Raw genomic sequence first — 25,449 nt, 5'->3', positions numbered from 1 at the left:
GTTCACCATCATCTCTCTACCACCTCCCCTCATGTTCCCCCCCCAGACCCTCCTCATAACAACACAGAAACCTCCACTTGAGTGAGTGAATGTGGCCTTTTCTGACAGCCAAGTCTCCTATCTCTGACATGTCTTATGTCAGGGACACGAGAGTAGAGGTTGGAGGACAAGACTTAGAGGTGGAACAAAATGCAATGGCTTCAGAAAGACACAGAGATCTTCCAGGGCCCAGGCTCAGGTGGGGGCAGAGGGAGGGACAATCCAGATGCTACCCATCCCCCCAACAATCCCTCCTGCTCCGTCCTGGGTCTTGTCAGAATATGGCCACCTTGGGGCGCCTGGGTGGCTCAGTGGGTTAAAACCTCTGCCTTCGGCTCGGGTCATGATCCCAGAGTCCTGGGATCGAGCCCCAGATCGGGCTCTCTGCTCAGTGGGGAGCCTGCTTCCCCTTCTGCCTGCCTCTCTGCCTACTTGTGATCTCTGTCAAATAAATTAATAAGAATCTTAAAAAAGAATACGGCCACCTTGTAGTATGTAAAAACCCCGAATTTTCTAACTATCTGTAGCATTTTAGGCCACTGAGATAATGAGGCCAGTAGTCAAAAAACAAAAACAAAAACAAAAAAACACCTCCTCTCTTCCACATAGGCCCCCAGCCCACAAACCCCCTTCCTTAGCCATGTGGCTGGCCACTAAGACCTTTCCCACAGCCACCCTCTCCAAGGTGGCCTTTCAGAGGGGAACTCATTCTTGGGCCAGGATTGGGGGACACCCTTACCAGTAAAGGGCTTCCTCTCCCTTACCTTCGTTCCTTCTCAGATAATGGACCTGTGAAGGTGAAGTGATTCACCAGCCCTATAGGCCACTCACTCGGTATGACTGTGACAACAGAGGCCAGTGGCAGGGGAATTCAGGCGGGATTCAAGGATCATTGCCAATCAATAGGCCCTGAATCAAGTGCTTCCTGTTATGTTGGCCACTGGCCCTGTCCAGCAGCCCTCATAGGAGGAAGGGAGCCAGCCGTTGGGGAGCACAGCAGTGCCTTTTCACATCAGGACTAGGGCCAACGTACATCTCCTTTTCATAAGTGAGTAAATTGAGGTCTTCGAGGCTAAGTGGGACTTGGACCTTGGCAGTTTGAACTGGATCTCTGTACATTGGCTCAGGGGCTTCCAAAGAACACTCAGTGAAGCCCTGAGATCCTGCTGTATTAGGGGTCTATTAGGGATGCAGTGGGCAGGTCCCAGGCTCACCCCTAACCAGGACAGGCTCTGAGGGTCAAGTAACAGCTGGAATAATTTTGAACCATCATAGGAAACACCTGTCAGGCAAGAATCATCGATGAATACTAAATCTACAGGGAAATTTTGATGAAGTGCAACATATTTGTGCGGTCTTAAAATACCTCCCAGATTGTTTATTAGCTGCAAGAGAAAAAAATAACTATACAATAGAAAAATCAGACACCTTGACCAGGAGATCAAAATTGACATCACCAATGAGGGATGAATGAAGGTCATATGTCTCTAGATGTGATGCCCTGAGAAGGACCTACTGTCACCTATGCAGTTTTCTTGCTGAGAATCCATAACCTCAGTCTAATTATGAGGAAACCTCACAGTGACAAACCCTAAGTGAGGGATGTTCTAATAAAAAGCTGGGGGCAGGCGCCTGGGTGGTAAGTCGGTTGGGTACCCAACTCTTGATTTTCGGCTCCGGTCATGATGTCGGGGTAGTGGGATCAAGCCCTCCATTGGGCTCTGTGCTCAGTGGGGAGTCTGCCTGAGAGTCTCTCTCTCCTTCTTTCTCTAAAATAAATATATAAATCGTTTTTTAAAAGAAGGGGAGGGGGAGAAAGGACTGTATTCTTCAAATGTATCCACATCACAGCCACAAAGGCTGTGGAAACATTTCAGATTAAAGGAGACTAGAGAGACATGTATGTAATACTTAAGCCTACACTGAAGGAAAAATATAAATGAGATTATTGGGTCAAATGACAAAACTGGAATAAGATCAATAATAAGTACACCAATGTTAAATTTTCTCAAGTTGATAACTGTATTATGGTTACATGAAAGAATATACTTAGGAAATGCTCACCGAAGTATTTAGGGATAAGGGACCATGAAAATGAATTCCTCAGTGATTCAGAAAAAATATATATGTTAACAACAGAAAGCACTCAAAAGATAAACCAATGGGTCTGATAACACATGGGTTTTCTTTGTACTGTTCTTATTCTTGCAAATTTTGTTTGAAATAATTTCCAAATAGTCTCTAAAAATTCGAAAGTGTTCTTTATGACACTTAGCTCCCAGCTATAGAAACAGTGTAGGTGGGGGTGGGGAGGGGGTAAAATTGGAGGGCCTGGCTGAGTTTAGCAAAGATGGGGCCCAGCCTATGGGAAGGGAGCCCTAGAATGAAACTTAAAAGACTGGTGATGCCACTGACCAACCCCCGCCTGCCCTCTGCTTCCTTGAGGCCAGCTCTAGAGCTCATCCCCACACTAACAAACAGGCTTGCGGCAGAGAAGTTCCATAAAAAGGGATTTATTGCCAAACTTCAAGAAAGGCGCTTCATGACAGAAGACATGGAATGCCATCCTCCTCAAGGAGGCAGGCAAGGCAGCCCCTGTATATTCCCCATCCTTCTACCCCTCCCATTGAAGCTAGCTTTCCCCTTGGGGCCCAGGCCACCATGGCCTGGGGACTCCATAGGAACCAATGGCATTAGGTCACTGAGATGGCCCCAGAGCTACTTGCTTAATCTGGTCACTTATCAGAGGAGGAAACTGAGGCTCTAGTCCCTGGAAACAGGTGACTTGGCTAAAGCCCCAGCCCAGGCTGCTGGTGGGGGGAAAGTTGTTCCCCAAGAGAAGACTGCAGGGGGCCATGTGACATGGGCACATGATGACATCCTTGCTCTCCTACTGAAGGCAGACGGATAGGCAGAATGTGGCATGGGAACCTAGTTTTGTCCATGGAGTGTAGTTTGAGGAGACCAGTGGGGCCTCGTGAGTCAGGACATTGCTGTTCACCTCCACCCTGCCTAGCGCAGGCTGCAGAGTAGACATCTGCCCCTCTTGATCCCTGGCCATTATCCTCAAGAACAAAGTAGAAGTACAGTAAAGAAGGCATTGACCTGCACTGGCAGGTCTCAGTGGGCACGACTGGTGATGGGGCAGTGGACAGAAAGGCCGGGGCATGCAGCTATGACCCCCACCTTCTCCTTTTTCAGTAAATAAAAGTGCACATGCAGAAACCCCCTGAACAGATCTGTCAGAAGCTGCTCCCACTCCCACAGGCCCCAGGGAGAGCGGCTGTGGCCCTCGGGGGGCTCTGCACCTACACAGAGACTGGATGGATCCCCAGAGCCAGGGACAACTGTGGGGGGGGGATTGGGGGAAGGAGGTGGGACAGAGAGAGAGAGGCCCAGGCAAGCATGGACCAGGAAAGGGACAGAAGAAAATGCCCTTAAAACAAGGAAGTTCAGGAGGAGCAGTCCATCTGGGGCCTGAGCCAGAGGGGTGGGGGGAACAGGGAAAAGGGAAATTATTTCAGGCCCCAACATACCCCCATCATCATTCAAACAAATGACTGGGATATTGGACCTGTTTCGGTTGAGGTGGAACCAGAGACCCAGATATAAATCCCATCTGGGGAGGCACGGAAGTTGAGGTGGCTTCTCTTCTGAAGGTTGATTTATAATGAAGTATATACAGGATTTTCTGATGTTGACATTAGAGCCATTCTCGGGCTCACCTCTACAGGAATGTGCAAGGCTGGACACAGGCTGGTTCGGGGGTAGAGACTAGACTAGGAGACCCTTGAGTTTGTCCTCCACCCTGGAATCCTCCAATCATAGCTCACCAGAGGGGAAGGCCTGCAGAATGGGAAACAAGCCCAGAAAGGAGCCACACATCCACTGGCATTCTCACACAGCTGCCTCCCACCTGCTGGCACAGGCCCTAGCTGGATTCCAGGTCTCACTCAGCTGCGGGAAGAACCTCGAGCCTGGATGCAAGGCCTTGGCAGCTACTTCTAGTAGGTGTGTGGGGAGGGCTGCTTACGGCTCGGAGCTGCCTCGGCCAGAAGGCTCTCTGCCCGGGAACATGTGCACATGGGAGCTGCAGGGGGGCTCAGCTGTGCTCTATTCAGAAGTCAGGAATGTAAACTACTGGGGGTGGGAAGCAGAGATGATGTCACCCCCAGAAACCCCAAGTGCCATGCTAAAGCCCTGGGGCAGTTCAGAACAACCATGCAAGCAACCAAGTGTGTGCTCCCGGCCCAAGCCCAGAGCCTAGAGGCTGGGCCAGATAGTGGCCCTGGGTGGCACCTGGCTCCACTGGCCAGAGCAGGGTGGGAAGGATGCCAGGAATCTGCAGGTCCTGGCCATGCCCCCAACATGCCTAATGGCCCTTCTGCAGCCTGAGCAGAAGCATGTTTTTTGGCAGGGTTGGGCAGTGATGGACTGTGCAGACTAGGAGGGACCGTGCCCTGGCCCAGCAGGCCCTAGGGTGCACTTCTCCTGTAGATGGTCACCAGCTCCTTCCGCTTCTCCTGTAGCCCAGGTGCTTCCTGGCTCAGCTCTTCCAGATCTCTGATTTCCTGCAGGACTTGGGTGGCCTGCCTCAGCTGCTCCACAGCCTGGCTGAGCAATGTCTCAGCACTTACGGGGGTCGGCTCACTGTCCAGCACCTTGTTCAGCAGCTTCTCTGTCTGTTCTGAGGCCACCTTCACCTCCAGCTGGGCCCGATACAGCCGTTCTCCAGGTTGCCGTGGGCGCCGCCGGCCTTCCCCAAGGAGGTCCCCCAAGGAAGAACAGCGGGTATGGAAATGAGGTGGCATGTCCCAGCGGGGCAGTGCTGTGGGTGTTGTTGCATCCTCTGGTGTCGTTTCTGAGATGCCTGAGGCCTGGGGTGGCTTGATGGGCTTGGGACTGTCATCCATGCCATTCACTGAAATCTCTGCTGGGTCTGGGGCAGAGGTCTCAGAGGCCTCAGGACTCTGGGCTGGCCCAGAAGCCTCCATCCTACTCATGGAGGCTCTCAGTTTCTCTGATAAGATCTTGGGTGGGGGTGTAGGGGGCTTCCCACCCTCCTTGGGCACAGCTTCAGGAGTCTCAGAGCAGGGAACCTGGATTTCTGTACTCTCAAAGTCAGGGGGATCCTTGGGGTTGGCGTTCTCCCAGCTCACTTTCAGTTTGTCAGGCAGAACCCTGTTGTGGGGCTGCTCAGAGCCACTGTTCTGCTCCGGAGTCTCTGAGTCCTCTTGGCTCCTAGGGTGGGACTCAGAGCTTGCTGAGACAGGGGAAGGGGCTCCCTCCCCAGCAGGGGTCTCCATGCTGTCACCAAGGCTAGTCGTTTCAGGTGCTGGGGAAGGCTTGGTAGGAGGCATAGGGGGCTTGAGTATCTCCCGGGGCTGGGCTGCACTGACATCACTGCTGGGGGCAAACACCGGTGGCCCACTATCTGGAACTTCGAGGTCCAGGCGCAAAAGCCCATCAGAAGCTGCGTTGGCTACCTGGTAGGGGACAGTATATGGGTGTCATCTTGGGTAACTGGCATTTGGGTCAGATGTGTCCACCCATAAGGGTACTCAAGCCCTCCCATCCAGGCTGCCCAGGTCCCCAGCCCCCACTCTCTGCTTCCAAGGCCACATGATTAGAAGCTAAATTGAGTCTCGATGAATCCTCTCCTCTCCCTCACTTGCACAAAACTCCCTGTTTTGGAATCACAAGCCAGGAAGTCAGAGCCTAGTCCTCTTGGTGCCCCAGCCTGTGAAAGAGACTGTTTACAGTGACAACTGTATTGGCCTGGGCAGCAGGGGACATGGTTCCAGCTCTGTTTCTGATCTTTCTGGCTGTCTGGCCTTGGGAGGATCCCGTCTGTGCAACCATTCACTCAGCGGGGCGATGGGACCAGGACTCAAACATGGTCTTCTGAGTTGTCTCGAGCCCACTCATTTCTGCTTCCCCTCTCTGGAGACTGCTCTCTGATCTGCCAGCCTCACAGCCAGCCCTCCAGCCCAGATCTCTGCAGCCAGTGCCTACTCTCCTCATGCTGTCAGATGTGGTCCCAAACCACAGTTGACCGCCACAGGAGGACAGCTGCACCAAGAAGCAGCTGCCCCCTCACCTTACCCCAGGGACCCACAGGGACACCCAGCAGCCCCCCGGTGATGGAGACCCTCCCAGGGAGCCTCAGAGGCCCTGGAGCAGGGCTGGGCAAGAGGCCTCTCCCAGGGTCCCTCGTGGTGGGGGTCTTGGCTGGGACCCCCACTCTCTTCTACCATGCACACAGGTGATCTGGCCAACACATATGCTCGCTCAGTCACTGGGACATGAGTCTCTCCCTGAATTCTTCTCAGAGGGTCTCTCCCTCCAAGGCCAGCCCTCCCCTAACACCTAGCCCACCCCCTCAGGCATTTCCTTTCTCTCTGGCTATGTCAGTCTTTCCTTCTGCAGGCTTTATTCCCTCCGCTGACAGGCATGAACAGGCTATCTCATTTCAGAAACAAACTCTCCAATGACCTTGGCCCCTTCCCTTCTCTCTCCTCCCTACCATGGTCCCCTTCCCTCTGGCACCCCCAGCCCTGTTCCCCTTGACAAACCTAAGCCAACTCCTCTTCTGAGAATATTTATGCAGTAAATGTCACCACCTGCCCCTTTCCCCAGTCCTGCCTTTGTGATTTGTGGCTGCCAACCTGGCTGATAACCCCCATGTCCTGTGTCCTTCTTTCTCTATGGACTGCCATTTGCCTCTCTGGCTTCCTCTTCCTTGGCTATCTACTGCCTGGTCCCACTCCCCAAATGTAGCATTTGCTGAGGTTTTTTCCTGGCCTCCAAAATCTTTCCCCCTAACATCCACCCCCATCAGCAACACAACCCTCACCCTGCCTATAACTTCTCCCAGATTCTCTATTCCCAGGGCCTCCATTCACCCAGTTGGCAGGCTTGGGTCCACCTCTGGACCACCCTCCCCTCTGTCTGGTCTGCCTCCCCTAACCCTGTATTCAGTGGAAAGCCCAGATGGCTCCTGCTTCCCAGTGTCTCTCCCATTATGGCCTCTCTTTTCATCCCTTCCTGGGGTCCGGAGGGCCCACCTCCTCCCTTTTCTTGGCTCCTTGCCTTTCCCTCCCTCAACCCAACCCACTGCACCCTGGGCCTCAACTGATCTCTAGAATGTATTCTCCTGTGCATTCTATTCCCAGTTCCAGCATTCAAGGCCTCTACAATTTCCTACCCTCAACCCACCTTCCCAGACTCATCAACCCATCAGAAGAACTCAGTATACCCCAAACTCTCCTACCTCAGCTCAGGTCATTCCCTTGGCCAGGGGGCTCCCTCACATCAAGTGTGCCAACTGAAACCCTTCCTATCCTCCAAGGGTTGGCTCAAGTGCCAGTAGGCCCTCCATGGTCTCTTCTGCTTGGAGAGCCCTCCCGTTTCTCAGAGCCCTCCTCTGTACAGAAGTCAGACACAATTCTGCTTGGAGCAGTCTGCAGGCAGGTCTTTTCTCTAGGTGGAAGCTGAACTCTGAGAGGCAGGGCCTAGCCTCAGGATCTCAGTTTCCCTCAGGTACTGACTCTGGATAAGGCCAGTGTGTAGACTCAACAAGCAAAGCAGGCATCTCTCCTCCTCAAGCACATATAACACACGAGCTTCCACACACAGACACCCTGCATACCACTCAGGAAGCCCCAACTCCAAGAGTCCTCAGGTAAAAAGGTGGCCCGAGCTTGGCTGCCACCTTAAGGAGCTGGGATCCCCGGCTCAACTGATCTCCGACCTAAGCTGGGGGCAAAGTCTTACCTCCTTTAGGTGGACTCTTGTAGGTGGCCGGCGCCGCTGGCCCCCACGCACCCGGTCCCGTGTCACGTGCTCCAGGGCACAGCTCTTGTCCACTTTCACCTGAGAAGAAGGAATAAGGTCAGTGCCCGGTAGGGAGAGGAAGAAATGCCCAGGCCCATATCAGAGGCAGGGTCTACACCATCATCTTCCCTTTAGAGGGCACAGCCCCACCACTGGCCCTCTCTTTGAGGCATTTCCCTGTGTCTGGACTTTGCTTTTCTTCCTGTTGCTACACTGCCTTTGTCATCTCTCAGCAGTCGGAGGCTCTTCCTCTCTACCTCAGTCTTCCTGCCTGGATCTGGGCTACCAGCCCTTGCCCTTCAGTTTACTGCAAATACATACAAGCAGCACTGAGGCTGCTGTTGTGCTCAGCTGGGGGAGCGGGGAGAAGGCCCGTGATCCCTGGTGCCTGGCTTCCAGAAAATGGTCCCTGTCACTCTCCCAGGTCCTTGGAAAAGCAAAAAGCCCAGGAAAGAGCAGGGCCTCTGCCCCTTTGGGCCAGGGTGTCTAGAGGATAGCATATCCTCTCTGATGGTAAGGAAAGACAGTCAGGAATAGCTGGGAAGCCAGAGTAAGTAAGATTTGCATGGGAAATCCAGAAGCTAAACCCCGGTGCAGCTTGTCCTTGATGGGGAATATGGCTAAGATTCTTTAACCCTTAAGTCAGGCTCAAAGTCAGACCCACCCTGGGTGGGGGGCGGGGGCGAAGTTCAACAGTCTGTTCCTAACTGCTCCAAGTCTGTGGGCTGACAGACAGCTGTTTCAGTGGCCCCCAACATCTATATGTCCCATCACCCCTCACCCATGGAAAGGGAATATTTTCTGCAGCTAGTAAAGAGCTGAGCATAACGGAGTCTCATAAAACATGACATAGGAGTCATGGCTGTGAATCAGGAGACCTAGGTGTTAAGAGGGACTTGCCTGGGAAGATTCCTTCCCTCAGGTCTTAGTCTTCTGCAATCCAAGGGCTCAGATTAGGTGGCCCCCAGGTCCATTTTAACCCAAATAGCTGTGAATCCATGATGTCAAAGACAAATCCTCCCTAGGAGATCTGGGCCCATGGGATACCCTGCCTACTGAAAGCCTGATCATAGCCACTGTTGCCACAGATCACACTACAGTATGGGGGGCTGGCTGGTCATTGCCGACAGATGGGGAAGCCCAAGGCCAGAGCCAGCCTGGCCTAGACTTGACTGAAAGCTCTCAGCTCAGCATCCCTAAGACCTCTCCGGGCTGGGCCCACCAGCTGTTTTCAGCTAAGGCTGGGTTGGAAAGGCTGAAGGGCTGCCACTAGTTAAATTCTACTCTATCAGTTACTCACTTTTTAATTTAAAACAAATTACCTAATTTATTGACACCTCAGTTTCTTCATCCTTAAAATGGGTATATTACTCTGAGAGGTGTTGTGAATATTAAGTGAGGTAACAATAGCAGATGTCCAGTGTTTGCAGCAATGACATAATCAAGAGGTTGTCTGAGGTGGGGCAGGCAGAATCCTCTCTGAGATCACACATGGTGGGAAAGTGGACATAGAGTCATCCACAGGACCGTATCGCACCTCATCAAAAGCCTTGTTCTTGCCTCGGTTGATCCCTTCATTGAGGGCTTTGATCCAGGATTCCTTCTCCTCCCCACTGGTTGCTTGAAATTTGATGTCGCTGACCTGCAGGGAGCATGGATGGAGTGGATGGCAGACGTTTAACAGAATTTATATTTGGGGTCTTAAGGAAGCCTCCCATCCCAGATCCCAAAGTCTGCCCTGGCACAGCTGGCCAGGAGCAAACTGAAATGACCCCCATAACAGGTCTGACATGGGGCTTTGGGGGTGGGGCACAGATCCAGCAGAGAAGGGGCTTGTTCTCAGCATGATGCTGTCAGAGATCTGGATTGGAATCCACCTTGCCCTGTGGAAAGAGCCAACATCAGGTCTTACTCCATTTAAGTTCCCCAGACCAGCTGTCTGTTTTTTCCATAAAGTAGGAATTGTCCTGATGTTCCTCCACACCAGGTTGAGTATAGTGACAGAGGTGACAGGTATGAAGGGTGTCCATCAGTGAAGACCCCGTGGAACCAGGGCCACATGCAGCTCCCCAGGGGCCCCCCAATTCAGCCCTGGCCAAGTGAAAAAAATCCCAGGGTCTCCTTTCTGCCCTTAAATCATAGATTATACAAGAGAAAGGGCACCGGGGTTCAATTCCAACCCCCTCATTGTACAAATAAGGAAACAAAGGCTTACAGATGGGATGGGACTTGGCCAAGGTGACCTAAAGTAATCCCATGTCTCCTGAGTCCACCCCACCCCACCCCAAGGGTCCCTTTTCATCTCAGGCAGGAGCTCCGAGCTCATACATTAGAATCAGAGAGACACCTGGCTGGCTCAGTTAGTGGAGCATGAGGCTCTTGATCTCAGGGTTGTGAGGTGGTGGTGGTGGTGGTTGTTTTTTTAGGATTTTATTTATTTGAGAGAGAGTGTGTGTGTGTGCACAAGCAGAGGGAGGGGCAGGCAGAGAAAGAAGCAGGCTCCCCGCTAAGCAAGGAGCCGGATATAGAACTCAATCCCAGGACCCTGGGATTATGACCTGAGCCAAAGGCAAACGCCTAACTGCCTGAGCCACCAGGTGTCCCTCAGGGTTGTGAGTTTGAGCCCCACATTGGTGTAGAGATTACTTAAAAAAAGAAATTTAAATCTTGGGAAAAAAGAAGCATCAGAGGGCAGCTCAGAGAGCCCCCTCCCTGTCTGGCTCCAAGGTCAGACAGGAAATATAAAAGTAGCAAAGCCACACACACTAAGGGGACACTTTGCACACTAGGGCCTCTGAATTGGACAGAACACCACCTACAGCTGGCTGACCTTAAGCTTCAGTTTCCTCATCTATAAAAGGTCAAGACCCCACAACCTGCCTCATGGAGCTGTAAAGATCAACTGTGTATCTCAGGTGTTGAATCTGGAGCTCGGCCAGAGTGAGTGCTCAGTAACAGGAGTTATCACCACTGCCTGCCTTCTGACAAAACAGTCCCAGTTTCCCAATCTGGACAAAGGGGTCATGCCTGCCCCAAAGCAATGCTGAGGGTATTAAACATGACTAAAGCCAGGGCCCTGCACACAGTAGGTATTCAGTAAACAGTTACTGAATGAATGAGCCAATAAATGAATGAACTGACCCACAGTTCCTTCCCTTGCCCCGTTTTTGGGCCACTGCCCACTCTGACCTCAAGATGCCCTAGTTCTTGGTCGGGAAGGCTGCCAGCCTGCCCATCCCCCACCCTGGTGTTAGATAGCGCCTTCCCTCCCGCCACCCTCTAAGTTATATAACACCACAGTTCGCCTGGCCCCCACAGCATCCTCGTTATATAACTTCCTCCTGGCTGCCACCTCCTTCTCATGCAGGGCCCTGGGTCCCACCCACCTTCCCATGCCAGGCACAGCCAAATGCTCATTTGCATGACCAGGGTAAATTCGATCCTGGCAGCAGATCTGCAGTTAAGTCAGAAACCCCAGGGCACCTTGGCAACTGCCTCTTAGCCCAGCCATCAGGGCTGCAGGGGGCTCAGGGAGGGACAGAGGCTACATCCAGGCTCTGCAAAGGCCCACCCAACCCTGTGACAGGGGCTGTCAGAAAGGCGGTCCAGGGCCAGCCCCTTGGAGCCCAACTGCTCCTCCTCCTCGCAGGCCCAGAGATGGTGGGGCGCCTGCATAGTGCAGGATTTAGCATTCCAGAAAGCTGCAGAGGCATATACTTGAACTCAGCCACAGATGGAGCAAGAGCAGGGCAGAGAAAGAGCACTGGCCTGGGAGTCAAGCTAAAAGTGTTCTAGTCCCACCAACCCACAATGCACAGGCTGTGCACTACTCAAGGCCTCAGTGGGACAAGATCAGAACCACTGTGCCCAACCCAAGCTGCAGTCCTTCCCTACCGGCCAGCCCACGTGAAAAAGGCTCGGGGGTTGGCAGGGGGTCAGCCTCTGTTCTCTTCTCCTCTGTGAGGGAGAAGGCCTTAGGAAGACCTACACACTAGCCAAAGGGATCCCCTGGGAGACAGAATATGTGGTTAAATCGGACCCAGTCCCACTCTGAAGAACCTTGTTATCCTGGCTCTATGAGTCAGGCATCCCACAAGGGGGACCAGAATGGGCACAACTGGAATACCAAGAAGTTATTCCTCCTGCCCCACCCCTGGCCCTGTGTCCCAAAGAGCCACAGGCTGCACAGGTCCTTCTCAAGTGCTTCCAAGAAGCCCCAGGGCCACAGGAGCTGCTAGGAGTTGCACAGCTAACAGGACTGGCCACAGAATAGGCCTACATGACCTGGGAAAGGGGGGAGGATAAAATGACAGGAAAAAAGTGGGAGGGGGAGACAGGCAGCAGGAAATAGGAATGGGCCAAACTGGCCGAGACCAGCAGGGCAGCAAGGCCCAGCTAGGCCACCCTGCTTCCTGGCAGCGTCTGCCTGTGACCTCATGGCAAGGGCGTGGGGATGGGAGGCAGGGGGAGAGGGACATGCAAGACACTGGAGTCTTTGTTTATTTGATTAGAGGGGGAAAAAAAGGCAGCCTCAGGACCAGACTGCCAGGGTCATGTGACCTCCTGGCCAGCCGGCTGCCTCACTGAGGATGGGGAACGAACACCCAGGGCGATAGGAAAAGGAGGGTGAGAGGACACGGAGAACATGGTGCTCTGGGCGGTGCACTATCTGATTTCTGGAGAGCCCTCCTCTCTGTAATTTCTCAGGTGGTGAGAACCAGGGGAGTGGAACCAGATGTACTGTCCTCCCACGATCCTGCAGCCCCCACTACTTGCTCCATAGCCCCATCTCCCCGACTTATCATCCTGTTCCCAGAGTCACCTAGAGCCAACCTGAACTCTTAACAGGATTGGGGGGTGGAAAGCAGGGTGTTGGCCAAAGCAGCTAAGAATGCAGCTGCACAAACAGGCCCCTCTGAAGGTGATGGGCCACCCTGAGCTGGGCCCAACCCACCTAAGCCCACCATCAGCTGATTGTTAAAGCTGGGTAAAGGAGGCAGCCCACACAACAGCACTGACAGAGGACAGACAAGCACAGCCCTAGCCCCCCACATCCACAGAAGCTCATTCAGAGACATACAAAGACCCAGACAGACCCATGGTCAGGTGAACACTCACCTGCATATAAAGATACACACACACACACACACACACACACACAACCCTCCACACATAACGTGCTCTGCATGTCACTCACACACAACAATGCCTGCTCAGAGAGGAAAGTAGGTCTCCAGAACAGGGAGAGGGCTAACAGGACTGAGAGACCAAAATATGGTTCTCCTTTTCCTAAGGGCCCTAAGCAGCAGATGTCAAGTGAAACCAGGGTCCAGCCCCATGAACTGTCACAGCACCATAAACCTGGACTCATACCCCAATTCCCAGAGCTCCACAGATGCCTCTGTGTCCCACCCCCCTCGGAGCTAGACAAAGGGTTAGTGAGTAACACATCACAGCCTCCTCCAGGGCCCAGAGCCCTCGGGATCTGAGGACTTAGGCTCCTAGCCCTTAAAGCTGGGGGAGAACAGAATGGCCTCCAGCAGACCCAGACCAGATGCTCCCAACCCCCAGCCTCTGTAACTCAGCCTCACTCTGTGAGGCTCCATATGACGTGCAGGGGTTGGGGTGAGGCGTGGCCCAGCTGCAGATGGGCGCGAGCTGGAGAGGTGCTGTACACGCCAGCCTCAAATGTGAACTCCCTCCTGACATCTGTGAAACTATACCATGCATCAACACCCACCCAGACTCCCTGCCAGAGGAATGTGGTGCAAACAGAAAACCTCATCTGCACACACAGCGCGTCCCAGGGGAAGAACCGCCCAGGCAAGAGACCTTCTCCAGCTTTAGCTAAGAAATGGAAAGTGCAAAGGGAGGGAAGGTGGGGGGCTGCAGGTCTGTGAGCACTGAGTCCAGGATGGAGCAGGAGGGGTGGCCCACCCACGAAGGCCTGAAATGAAGCGGAGGTCACAGCCTCCCCTCTGCCCCAGACAGTATCAGGGTACTGCAGGCCTGGCGAGCTGAAGGCCTCATTCCCCAGTTTTCCTGTCTCAGCTCTGAGCCTCATGTGTCCAGGGTGTGGGAGCAGGCCAAGGGCCCCACCTCCAACTACAGCCTGGGAAGGAGGCCCCAGAGCCTGGAAGGGGAGAGGGGATCAGATATCTCAGAAGTGCCCTAAATGCATCAACCAGGGACTGGGGAGACTCTGGGCCAAAATGAGTAAAAGGTCCAACCTGTGGCAGACCCTGGGTCTGAGCCTCAGCCACACTCCAGAGACCCTCCAGAGGCTATATCCAGGGGCCTGGCCTGCCTTAGAGAGCCTTCCGGGGGTGATCTTCCCAAACCTACCCTGGCCTGGAGGGAGGTCAGGCAGCAGTGGGCATAGCCCTACCTTGTTCCCCGGGGATCGCTGCAGGATAAAGCGGTGTTTCCGCTTGAGGAGGGCACGAAGGTCCTGGCACTTCTCGTAGCTGCCCAGCTCCACTGTCTCCACACACTTCTGCTCATCCTAGGGAGGGAGGTAGAGAAGACATGAATCGATGAGAGCCAGAAACATCCAGACCCTCAAACACCCAGGCTCTACCTCAGACCCTGATCCCAGTCAGTGAGGGCATCACATGGTCAAAAGGCAACCTTGGGCTGCCAGTCAATCACCAAGATGTGGTGTTTGGACCCCAGCAAGTAGGTAGTGTTCAGCCCATGCTGACTGGAAGGGTGCCCTCAAGGCTCAGCATCCACATGAGATACAGGGCACCCAGGCCGGAGGTGGGCAGCAGGGCTGATTCAAATGCCTAAGGCTAAAGGAGGAGACAGCAGAAGCTGGAGAGACTTTGGAAAGGACACCTGGGGATCCATGCAGGCCCAGAGGTCACACAGAGAACTGTGGAAGAGATAGCCTAGAAGAGGGAACAGGATGTCACAAAATGAGAAAAAAGGAAAAAAAAGAAAAAAAGAAAAAGCCTTCCAGGCAGAGCCACAGAGGGAAATGTGAACTAGGCACATTTGAGCTGCACACCCTGCCTTTACCACAATGATCCTGAACTGACTTCCCCACTTGGCATCTTCCTCTGCTGACCTGTGGCTAGGTGGGGAGGCCACTTTCCATGGCCTGCAAAATGGAGAGGGCAAGAGTTCCTTCAAAAGCAATCCCCTCCACGAACCTGCCATCCTGAAGCCTCATCACTAAAAAGACAGTGGGCAGCCTCTTCTAGGCCACCCCTAGACACTGGCTGGGCTGCACTCCTGCCCACCAGCCCTGGCACTGGTGTCTTTTTCTCCATGGGGGCTCCACCTACCAAGTGCCTTTGATGCAAGCTGCCTGGGACCAGCTCCCCACCCAGGGGTAATCAGTTCCTTCCTCTTCCAGGGGAGACCCAGCTGGGACAGCTTCTCAGTGTGCTGCATTCTCACCCTTGAGCATCCGGGGAAGAAGAAGCAAACCCTGGAGATGGGGGCTAAAGGGGAGAGCTGCCCAAGAGGCTGGCCAACAAGTTTAGGACATGCTTGTGCTTGGACATCACTCAGAGAGCCAGCAAGAGCACCCACCAGGGACCGCCTTGGTGCTCTGCAGTTTTTGGTGGAATATCTGAGAGGCAGTGACTCAACTGTCTGCAGAGGAAATGCCCTGATTTCCTTCCATGATAATCTGCATATGTTAAGAAGCCCTGACACTTAGCAGGCACTTTTGCTTCTTTGATTCTCCTGAGCCTCCCAATCTTCATGAAAGCCTAGAAGCCCAGTATTTGCCTCACTATATACAGGAAGAGAATGAGGACTGGAGGCAACTGATTTGCCCAATGGGAACAGCCAAATGTAAGGGGCAGGGCCAAAAGCAAAGCTACCTCCTGCCTCCCAGTCAGAGCTGTTTCTAGCACACCACTCCTTCCAGCCACAGTCAGAGGCTTGGTGATCAATACCTTAGCAACAGGTCACTGTGTCTCAGTGGTCCTCCAAGTGAGGCACGTGGCCCAGCAGCAGCATCACATGAGAACTAGTTAGAAATGCGAATTCTCAGGCCTCATTCCCACTGAATCATAACCACAGGAGAATGGGCCTAACAGTCTGACGACTAACAAGCACTTCAGGTGATTCTGCTGTATGCAGAAGTTTGAGAACCTCTGCTCTACTCCAGAGCTTCTCAACCACAATAGCACCTGGGAGCTTTAAAACCCCCAATGCCCAGGCAACATCTCCGACCAATTTCATCAGGACCTCTGGGGGTTGGAGCCAAGGCATCTGTATTTTTCAAGAGATGACTGTATAGCCAAGGGCGATAACCATTGACCTGCTCTCTGTTTGGGCTGTCTGGGGAAGGGGAACAGATAGATGGCCAGGGTGACCAGATCTTTCCCATCCAGGTTCAGTGAAGTGTCTTTTTTCATTTTTGCTTCCAAGCATCTCTTTCCAACCCCTAGTTTCCAAGTCTTTCCAAGTTCCTCTACTCCACACAGGGCTAGTAATATCCACCTGCTCCAGGAAGCCTCCTGCCACACCCCCACATCTGAGCCCTGGTACTCTCCCTCTTCTGAGGTCTCCCATCCACAGAGCACCTGCCAGGCACAGGCACTATATGAGGCGCTAGGGCCACCCTGCCATGGGGAAGAGCAGTCCTAACTCCCTGCTGGGCATCTCTGTCTACCCTGGGGTGCATATGTGTCTGGTTACCTCTACAGCAGGTAACCAGAGATAACCTATGAAAGGCCGCCCACAAGAGGGACACATATCGGATTAGTTTGCTGGACTGAATGCCTGACACAGGGTGAGACTCTGGTCTAGCAGGTCCCCTCCTACCTGCATCCAGAGAAAGAAGCTGCCTGGGGAAGGATGCCTGGTCCCAGAGAAAGCAGATCACCTGCCCCATGTGCACAGGCCTCCCTCAACTGGACAACTACAGGCCCAAACACACCCTCCTCTGTCTGGGAACAAAAAGTCAGTCCATCCCCACCACCCGGCTCTCGCCAGGGTTTCCTGACCTGGGTCTCCTCTCCACCCAAAACGCTGAATCATCTGGCCCTTCTGCAGCTCAGAAAAACGGATAAACCAGCAGGCACTGGGTGGGGGCAGCATTTTTGGAATGTCAGCCTCACTGACAGTAAAGAAACAGCCAAGAGCCATTTGCACTCGCCTAGTTCCTGACATCAGAAAGAGGAATTGAACTCATAAGCATTTCTCAATTCCTGCTCCTGGGCCAACCTTCCCTACCCCCCAAGTGCGAAGTTCTTGAAATTGCACGGAGGTTTTTAATAGTGACTTTTAAGCCTGATTTAGAGGTTTCATGTTTATGGGATGTGAAATCCTTCCCACTTCCCAGTTGTGGCCAGATGTGGAGAGGGTGCCCAGGACAAGTCTGGCACTGCCTGACAGGCTGACGGCTTGGGGGCTTGTCATTCAACTCCTATGGCAGCTGGGACCGAAGGAGCTGTGACAACTGCCTTTATTTATAAAAATATCCCCCTGCTGCAGCTACAGCACATCCTAATTTGGTAACAGCAGCAGTATAGAACATCTGGGGGACTGTCTGCACATTTCATTCCCTTGCCCTCCTCCAGCTGCTTCTGACACCCCAACTCCATGAGCCCGGGGACTCAGGCAGGAAAGGCAAGGTGCTTCACAAAGGCAGTTCTCTAAACTGTTAGATCTGGTTGCCCAACCTTTCTTGGCCTGGGACAGTTATGAATTTGCCAAGATAACCTGAGGGATGCTGAGAAAAGATGGTGGGAAACAGGCAGGATCCCTCTTCCTCTGCCTCCAAGCCAGTTCTGCCCCATGTATTCCATCTGTCAAAGGCACGCAGGGATAGTCCACTTCCGTGGATGGGCCTTCCCATGGCGTCAAAACCAGGACACAAACGACATCTACAAGTAAAAGCCACCTTTCCTCCTCAGATCTTCACCCACAGCTTTATTGACTCTTACTTAACACACAATTTTAACATCCTTGGTTGTTCAAGTTCCGAGCCTGCTGAGATGGGAAGGGGCACAAGCCTGACGTGGGCAGCTGTGAGGACTATAAGAGGCACACGGACGGCAGAGGTGGCAACTGGGGCTTGACGTTAAAGCAAAAAGAAAAGCTGAAAAGTACGGTCTGGCAGGATGGACTAGTCTAATAATTAAGTGACTTGGAGCTACCATGGAAAGACTCACTTTTAGTCCAACACCTTCTGTTGAAGAAGGTAGAGAATACTCAACATATTTTAGCCGATTTCCACCAAAAATAAGCTTTAGAGTTTGCTTGCCAGAATCTATGGGTGGAAGGAGCACTGGATTTGGTCTGGGTCCCAACTCCTTCATTCACTGAGATGCTGACGTCACTGGCCCCCTAGGGCTTCAGTGTCTTCCTCTGGGACATGATGACACTCTCACAGGACTACTACGAGCCTCATATGGGAGATACGGAAGAGTCCCACAATAAGCATGAGCGCAAAATTTTATTTCTATTCTCATTGCTGAATGGAACAAGCTTTAGCTTTCTGGAACATTCACTTATGTGGCATCTAGCTCAATGACAAGGAGTTACAGTATAAGATGCACAGTGAGGAGACACACAGGTCCCTGTGCACTTAGACTTCAACAAGCCCCTCATCCAGGAGCCCTAGACTTGTACCTAGAGGTACTGTCCCCACACCACAGTGACCCAGAGAAGATCAGGCACTCCAAGGAGTCAGGTCTCAAACCAAATCCAGTTACACAGCATGTCAAGAGTGGAGCAGGTGTTCCAGTGCCAGTTCTGGGATCCTCCAGCTGGCCTGGGCTGCCATCCCTTTGCCCCCTCTCCCGGCACCCCCAACCACAGGGCCAGGGGGGTCTTTACCTCGTTCTCGTAGACCAGCAGCTGGGCCTGGCAGAGGAGCAGATACCGGTCTTTCCAAAGCCCCAGGAGGCCACCACTGCTCTTCTTGATCCAGCCAGCCTTGTCTGCCCTCCGCGCTCCCTGAGGCTTCTCGCCCCCTTCCTTCACGCCCTGTAAGATAGCACCAAGACATGCCATGAGGGCTGCTGCCATGGGGCCACACTGTCCAATGGCCTCAAGAGGGATGTGTCCCTCTGTTGGGTACCTCCTCATACCATCCCACATGAGTTTCCCCACAAACCCCAAGGCAGATACCCTTAGTCCAATGTCAGGAGAAACAGGAATAGGGGCACCTGGGCGGTTCAGTCGGTTAAACATCTGCCTTCAGCTCAGGTCATGATCTCAGGGTCTGGGATCGAGCCCCGCGTGGGGCTCCTGCTCAGTGGAGAGCCTGTTTCTCCCTCTCCCTCTGCCCCTCCCTCTGCTTGTCCGTGTTCTCTCTCTCTCAAATAAATAAAATCTTAAAAAGAACAGTAGCGACAACAATAATTGCAACAGGCACCTCAGTACTGAGGCACCAGATTATGTTTTATACACATCATCCCACTTAACCTATATTAACTACTCTCTGGGGTGGTAGCATCGTTATCCACAGGGCACAGGCAAACTGAAGCTCAGAGAGGAGATGACTTGCCAGAGTCACTCAGTGGGAGGGACAAATCCAGAATTCAAACCAGGTCTCTGACCCCATGTTCTCCCAGCTCCACCACTTTGCCTCTCATGGATTCATTCAACCAGTCAACAAACACTACACTGAGCACCTAAGACGTCACGGGTGCTGACGTAAGCACCCGTAAGTGTAAGTAAGTAAGAGTAAAAATAATGCATCTCTGTCCTCACAGAGCTGGCAATGCAGGGAAGGAGGAGTCGAACAAACATGAGATACAAATACATTAACAAGCATGAAACGCTATGAAGGCTACAGTGAAGGCGGCATCCAGAAGAGGGGAGTAAGAGAGGACGGTGGGGGAGCTTGCTGAGGTCTGGGTGGCCCAGGAAGGCGTTCCAGGGGAGAGGACATTCAGGCAGGAGTGGAAGGATGGGAGGAAGCAGGCAGGTGGTGGTCATCTGCCTCTCCACCCCCGCCCTTCAAGAGTATCCATTCTGCAGGCCCCACCTCCTGCCCTTCAAGAGAACCCATTCTGCGGGCCCCACCTCATGCCCCAAAGCAGGAGGTCCTCTGCTCTTAGCACCAGCATAGGCCGGGACTTGGGGGTGGCCATCCATCTGGTAAGGGCTCCAAGGACTTTGCCTTCAACCACAGCCTGGTACAGGAGGTAAACCTGAGTCTTATTCTCGGACATGGGCAGCCACCCTGGGGCTTCTAGGCCAACTGCTGACATCTCATGGCCCTTGATTATCTGCTTAGGTGGCCAGCCGTCAGGTGCATGCCTATCAGATGGGGTCATATTTACCTCTGGTCCCCAGCACCTAGCACTGTTCCTTTACACATAATGGGTGCTCAAGAAATATCTGTGAAAGAAAAATAAAAATACACCAAAATTTGCTAACCACTTTGCTTCGGTGACTGGTGCCCACAGCAGTGAGTGTGAAGGGGAGGGTAAAAGAGGGAAGGTCAAGAGGTGTCGAATCTAGAGGATGCTAGAAGGAAATTAGCACTGACTAATTTTGACTACTTTATAATTTACATAAAGTTCAAAAAAGGGGCCCCAGTTAAAAGGAGCATAACTCTCCCCAGGGATACCCTGTGGCCACAGCTGCTTTTGGAAGGACAAGCCTGGGCAGAAGTGTGCTGAGCTGTCAGGGGCTGGGCAGGGCACTGCCTCCTTGCTCTCTATCATGCCAGGGGAGCCCCAGCCTGGTTCTCACTGTGGCCCCACCCCTGTGAACTGCACACTCTGGTGGCTGAGAGTCAGCTTTGAAGCCCAAGTCACACAAACCCAAGGCAAGCCACTTAACCTCTCCAAGCCTTAGTTTCTTCATCTGTGAAATGGAGATACACCAGAAGTTGCTAGGATTTTAACTCCACGAGGGCAAGGATTTTTGCTTTGTTTACTGCAATATCCCCAGTGCCTAGACAGCATCCGGCATTCAGTAGATGCTCAATAAATGTTTGTTGAATAAAGATATGGCATATAAAGTAGTGCCTAGAACACCCTAAACTTAGGAAATGGTAGCTGTCATTGTCGTCAATGGCATCCCTCTGGCTCTCAGGGACACTTTTCCTGGGCCTGGTTCAGAATTTAGGAGAAGGCCCTTCTGGGCTTAGCTGCTGGGCTTCAGTACCCCAGGATCTCCAGGAATGTGGGGTGCCCCTCATCATCTCTCCCTAACTTGTAGAAGGCAGGAAGAATGGGGAAGTCAGATGGTCCCAAATGGTCTCTCTGGATGGAGGAATGTGGAAGTGGGAGACTTGCTTACAGGCCAGTTAAGAGCCACCCACCCTGACCAAGGAAAGAGGGGACTTCGGCACCCTTTGACCCTTTCACATCCAATCATGCACCAACCCCAACGCCAGAGACCCTGTGTTCAGCCCCCACTCGCTACATGACCAGCAGGAGCCTCATCTCCCTCAGTGACCCCTGCAGGCTGGCGCAGGCCCAGGGCTAGAAGGGAAGAAATAGGAGATGGGAAACCCCACCCCATCTTTCACACCCCTCCATCAGCAACTACAGCACTGTTGGCCACTTCCTAGGACTGCAGACTCTCAGTCTCTCTCAAATGAAGCAGTAGGGACTGCAGAACACGAAGCTTCTGCCTGGTCTCCCATTGCTGAGTTACAAGCTTGCCTCCTGCTTTTCAGGGGCCCATCCACCACCCCATGGGATTGCACACCCCTTTCTAAGTTCTCTCCCTCTGTGACCTCCACTGCCTGCCTCACCCGCTATCTGACATGTGAAAACTTCCTGTCAGCTGGAAGCTCCCAAGGGGCGAAACTAGACACTTGTGCCTTAACTGCTGTCCTCTCAGGGTGTAGTAGATAGAGCAGTGCCCAGTGAACACCATGACTGAGTCAGCTAAAGAAGCAAGTCCAGGGGCACCTGGGTGGCTCAGTGGGTTAAAGCCTCTGCCTTCGGCTCGGGTCATGATCCCAGGGTCCTGGGATCGAGCCCCGCATCGGGCTCTCTGCTCAGCGGGGAGCCTGCTTCCTCCTCTCTCTCTGCCTGCCTCTCTGCCTACTTGTGATCTCTGTCTGTCAAATAAATAAAATCTTAAAAAAAAAAAAAAAAAAAAAGAAGCAAGTCCAGGGCCTTCGGGAATGGGTGGGAACAGGATGGGATTGAGGCGAGAAGTCACTTTGGGGATAGGGGGAGTGACAACTGAGGGGCTGGAGGTGGCACAAACCAAAGCCCAGGGAAGGGTCTTCCTGTCTAGAATCAGCCTCAGCAAGAGCCTCCCAAAAGTGAGGCCTGGCTGGAGGCCAGAGTCGTGCTTGCCTGCCACCCTCCACCCTGCCCCTCGGACACTCCCACTGGGGGGCCTGGCTATGCCCCAGTAAGTTTTAATAAATGGCCCCTCCCCTTGGCAGGGCTCACAGGGGAGGTTTTGTCTTGCTCAGCCCAGTTTCTCGGCCTCCTCTCCTCTTATTGATCAGCTGACCACTGTTCTTCCTGTTTCGCCCTCTCTTCCCACCCATTCTCACTCAGACCCTCCCCTACCCACTGTGAGCAGCTCCTGAGGCACCCCTAAGCACCAGCCTGGCTCCCTTTTGCCTGAGATGCGAGGCACTCTGGATCATTCCTTTAAGAAAAGAAAAGGATGCCAAGGCACCCTAACCCTGTACACAGAAGGGAACAGGTGGAAAACCACAACCCAGGCCATGGTAGAGACGAGTAGAAGGAACCTGAACCTTGTTGGCACCTCACATCACAGGGAGCTTATGACCTTTGCCCTTGCCCTTTGCCTAAACCCAGTGATGTGCTGACCAGACCTGCTAAGAACCCACTGTGTCAGAAGATGGGATGGGGTAACCAGAGAGGAAGCACAGGCTCTGCCTGGAGGAAGCTTCCAGTCTGATGAGGTCAACATAGACCCTGTGCAGGGAAAGTCCTCAGTCTGGAGGTGGGAAGGGCATTCCCCGCTTTTGGGAGAACACAAGACCTACCCCGAGGGAAACCTCAGCCCTAGCTCTCTGGTGGGGTAAGGGCTTGGGGTGAGTGTGGGAAGCCCTTGGAGAAGCTAAGGTTTTAGTAGGAATGAGAAAAGAAAGAGGCATACACCTTGACCCAGAGGAGAAGGAAGGACACAAAGGATATCAAAGACCCTATACTCAACCCCTTCACTATTGAATGAGAAAGTATAGCCCAGAAAGGGCAAGAGATTAGCTCAAGGTCACAAAACCAGGACTGGGACAGGACACTGCCCTGCCTGTCTAGATGGATATGGGCAAATAGGCAGCCTGGAGCCACTAGAGGCTGAGCCAGGGAAAGGCATGACTATGAGAGGGAAGCAGGGAGTGGCAGGACCCCAGGGCAGAGATAGGAAAGAAAGCCTCAGTTTGGGGGTTTTAACCTTACTCCAGTGGCAGCAACAATATCCATGATATCTGCAGTTTTCAAAGCTTTTGCATGTATATCAATCACATCTGTGGATGGCCCACCTCCTTCATTTTATGGATGGGGAAACTGAGGCCCTGAGAACTCAAGTGGACAAATGCCCAGTGCCCAGACCTGCACTTCTTCACTAAGCCTCAGACTGATGAGGACTACCGAGCTATTGCACAGAGGAGGCCATTGAAGCCGAGGGGTCTTGGCACCAGGGCAGCTGGGACACAGGGAAAAAGCTCTGAGCTAGGCAGAGGGCTAAAAACAGACATGTGGGGTGATGAGGCCTGCCTGAGGTTATGGGGAAGAGCAGGTAACTATGATCTAAGAGGTTTTAGAGAAACAACGATGGGCACTGAGACCTACAGAAAAAAGAAATGATTAGAAGAAATGGGAGGAAAAGAATTAGGGATGCCTAAGAGGAGGTAGGAGATAGGGAGCCCCTGGCTGCGTGGGGAGGAGGTAGGCAAGACCTTAGATGGCTCAGGTATGTGGGGGACTCCTGGCATTTGGGAGTCAGTAAGTAGCAATGCTAGAAACTCAGAACCAGAGGGAGTGCAGGGCTGGGCTGGCCACGAGACAAACCATCGGCCCAGGAGGCCCCAGGAGAACTTCCCTTAATTGGGGGCCAGAGCAGATCAGGAGATGGAGTAATCCTGTCCCACATCCTCTGGGAGAAGGGGAGGGGCCACAACCAGACAGTCCAACCCTCACACCAGGGGCCTGGAGTGGGGGAGGAGCAGCCCCACCCCTGTCAGCAAGAAACCACAGCAAATTATAGTGGCCTGACTTTGCCCCCTACTTCCACCCACTCTGAGAGAAGGGGACACAATCACACAACACAGGGGGAGGAGGCCAAACCCTATATTTTATAGAAGAGGAAATGCAGGCTGAGAGGGGAAGTGACTTATCTACCATCCCACAGAAATGCAGGGCCTGGCCTGGAGGAAACCCCAACAGACTGTGGCCCCAGGAAGTAGGGAGCTGGACACTGATGCGGACACAGACAGCCTGGTCCACCAAGGGCTCCCCAGCTGACCAGGGTTGCCCCAAGAATGAAGGTTTCATCTTTCCTCTCCACCCATGCTGGCAGACACCTACCCTTTCCTTGGGCTGGGAAGGGCAAGAGCTGAGACCCCCTGAGGGGACAAGAAGCAAAGTCCTTGAGACTCAGCAGATCCCGGCTCTAAAGTATTCATTCCACAGATACACATTAGGTGCTCACTGTGTGCTTCCATGATGGCGCTGCTGGGAGAGGTGAGTTTGTAAGTCAAGGGTAGGGGTCACTGAGTGCCTGGCTTACTCCAGACCAAGAGGGTCCTGAGGTGGAAGAGGAAAGCTCAAGGGGCATTGCTGGTCCAGTGTCCCAGCTGGCCAGAGAGTTGGCTCTCCCAAGGAGGTGGGGAAGGCAGTGGCCAGGATCAGTCCCTCTGTGGACCTGACTCCAGAGCAAGGGAGAGGGTATGGGAAAGAGGACTTATAAAGAGACTTATAAAGGGACCAACAGACACGGTCACGGCCTCAAGATTCCTTGAGACAGGGACTGTGAAACCCGCAGACTCCACCATACACACTCGGTCTACCTCCTCCGGATCAGACCTGACCAGCACGGGGTGTCAACCGTAACCCCGTTCGAGCCCAGTAACCCAAGCCACTTTCAGCGAGTCGTTAACTGACCAGAGCCTCAGTCTCTCCGTCAATCCAATGGGAACAATAACCACCGCGATGCCCACAGTTGGTGAGAGAAGACGAGATATCCAAGGAGGCTGGGTCCGCGAAGTGCGGGACGCAGAACCCTAGCCCCTGCTCCAGCTGCCTGGGGGGATGGGGGTGGGGTAGGGGTTAGGTGTCGGGAGTACCGCGGGAGAGGGGCAGGTTGGAACAAGGGCCTGAGCCTGCGACCCCAACAAAAGTGAAGGTCTCGAAGACCCCAGCCCCGGCCTCCTTCCCGACCCGGCCCTCACCTCCTCCTCCATCGCGAGTCCGCTGAAGTCCCGCAGCTCCGCTGCTCACCCCCCGCGCCGCGCGGGATTCGCCACCTCCATCCACACCCGGCCGGGCGGCGGCTCTCTGCGTTCTGTCCCGCGGGCCGCTGGGGGCCCAAGAAACTTCGGGGGGGGGCGGGGTTGGGGGCGGGGAGAGGCTTCCGGGGGCCAAGGGGCGGGGCCCGGGGAAGGGAATAGCGGGGCTGGGAGGCCCGGGGCCGGGGCGGGAAACGGGGGGG

At 53.5% G+C, this 25,449-nt stretch overlaps 1 protein-coding gene across 1 annotated transcript; it reads right to left on the bottom strand.

Moving 5' to 3' along the window:
• Window positions 1–2,536: 2,536 nt before the first annotated feature.
• LOC111153184 (pleckstrin homology domain containing O2) lies at window positions 2,537–25,289 on the bottom strand. Its single transcript, XM_022512037.1, has 6 exons — window positions 25,190–25,289; window positions 18,682–18,831; window positions 14,264–14,380; window positions 9,413–9,517; window positions 7,816–7,914; window positions 2,537–5,525 (listed from the first exon to the last, which is right to left on the bottom strand). Exons 1-6 carry the CDS (start codon window positions 25,199–25,201, stop codon window positions 4,515–4,517), a joined length of 1,494 nt encoding a protein of 497 aa, XP_022367745.1. The 5' UTR covers window positions 25,202–25,289; the 3' UTR covers window positions 2,537–4,514.
• Between the last annotated feature and the right edge of the window lie 160 nt (window positions 25,290–25,449).

The sequence above is a fragment of the Enhydra lutris genome, unplaced genomic scaffold (assembly GCF_002288905.1).
Source record: "Enhydra lutris kenyoni isolate GAN:26980312 unplaced genomic scaffold, ASM228890v2 scaffoldscaffold31, whole genome shotgun sequence".
NCBI lineage: Eukaryota > Metazoa > Chordata > Mammalia > Carnivora > Mustelidae > Enhydra > Enhydra lutris.
Note: the sequence above shows the minus strand (reverse complement) of the source record. Positions and strands in the feature narration are given on the sequence as shown.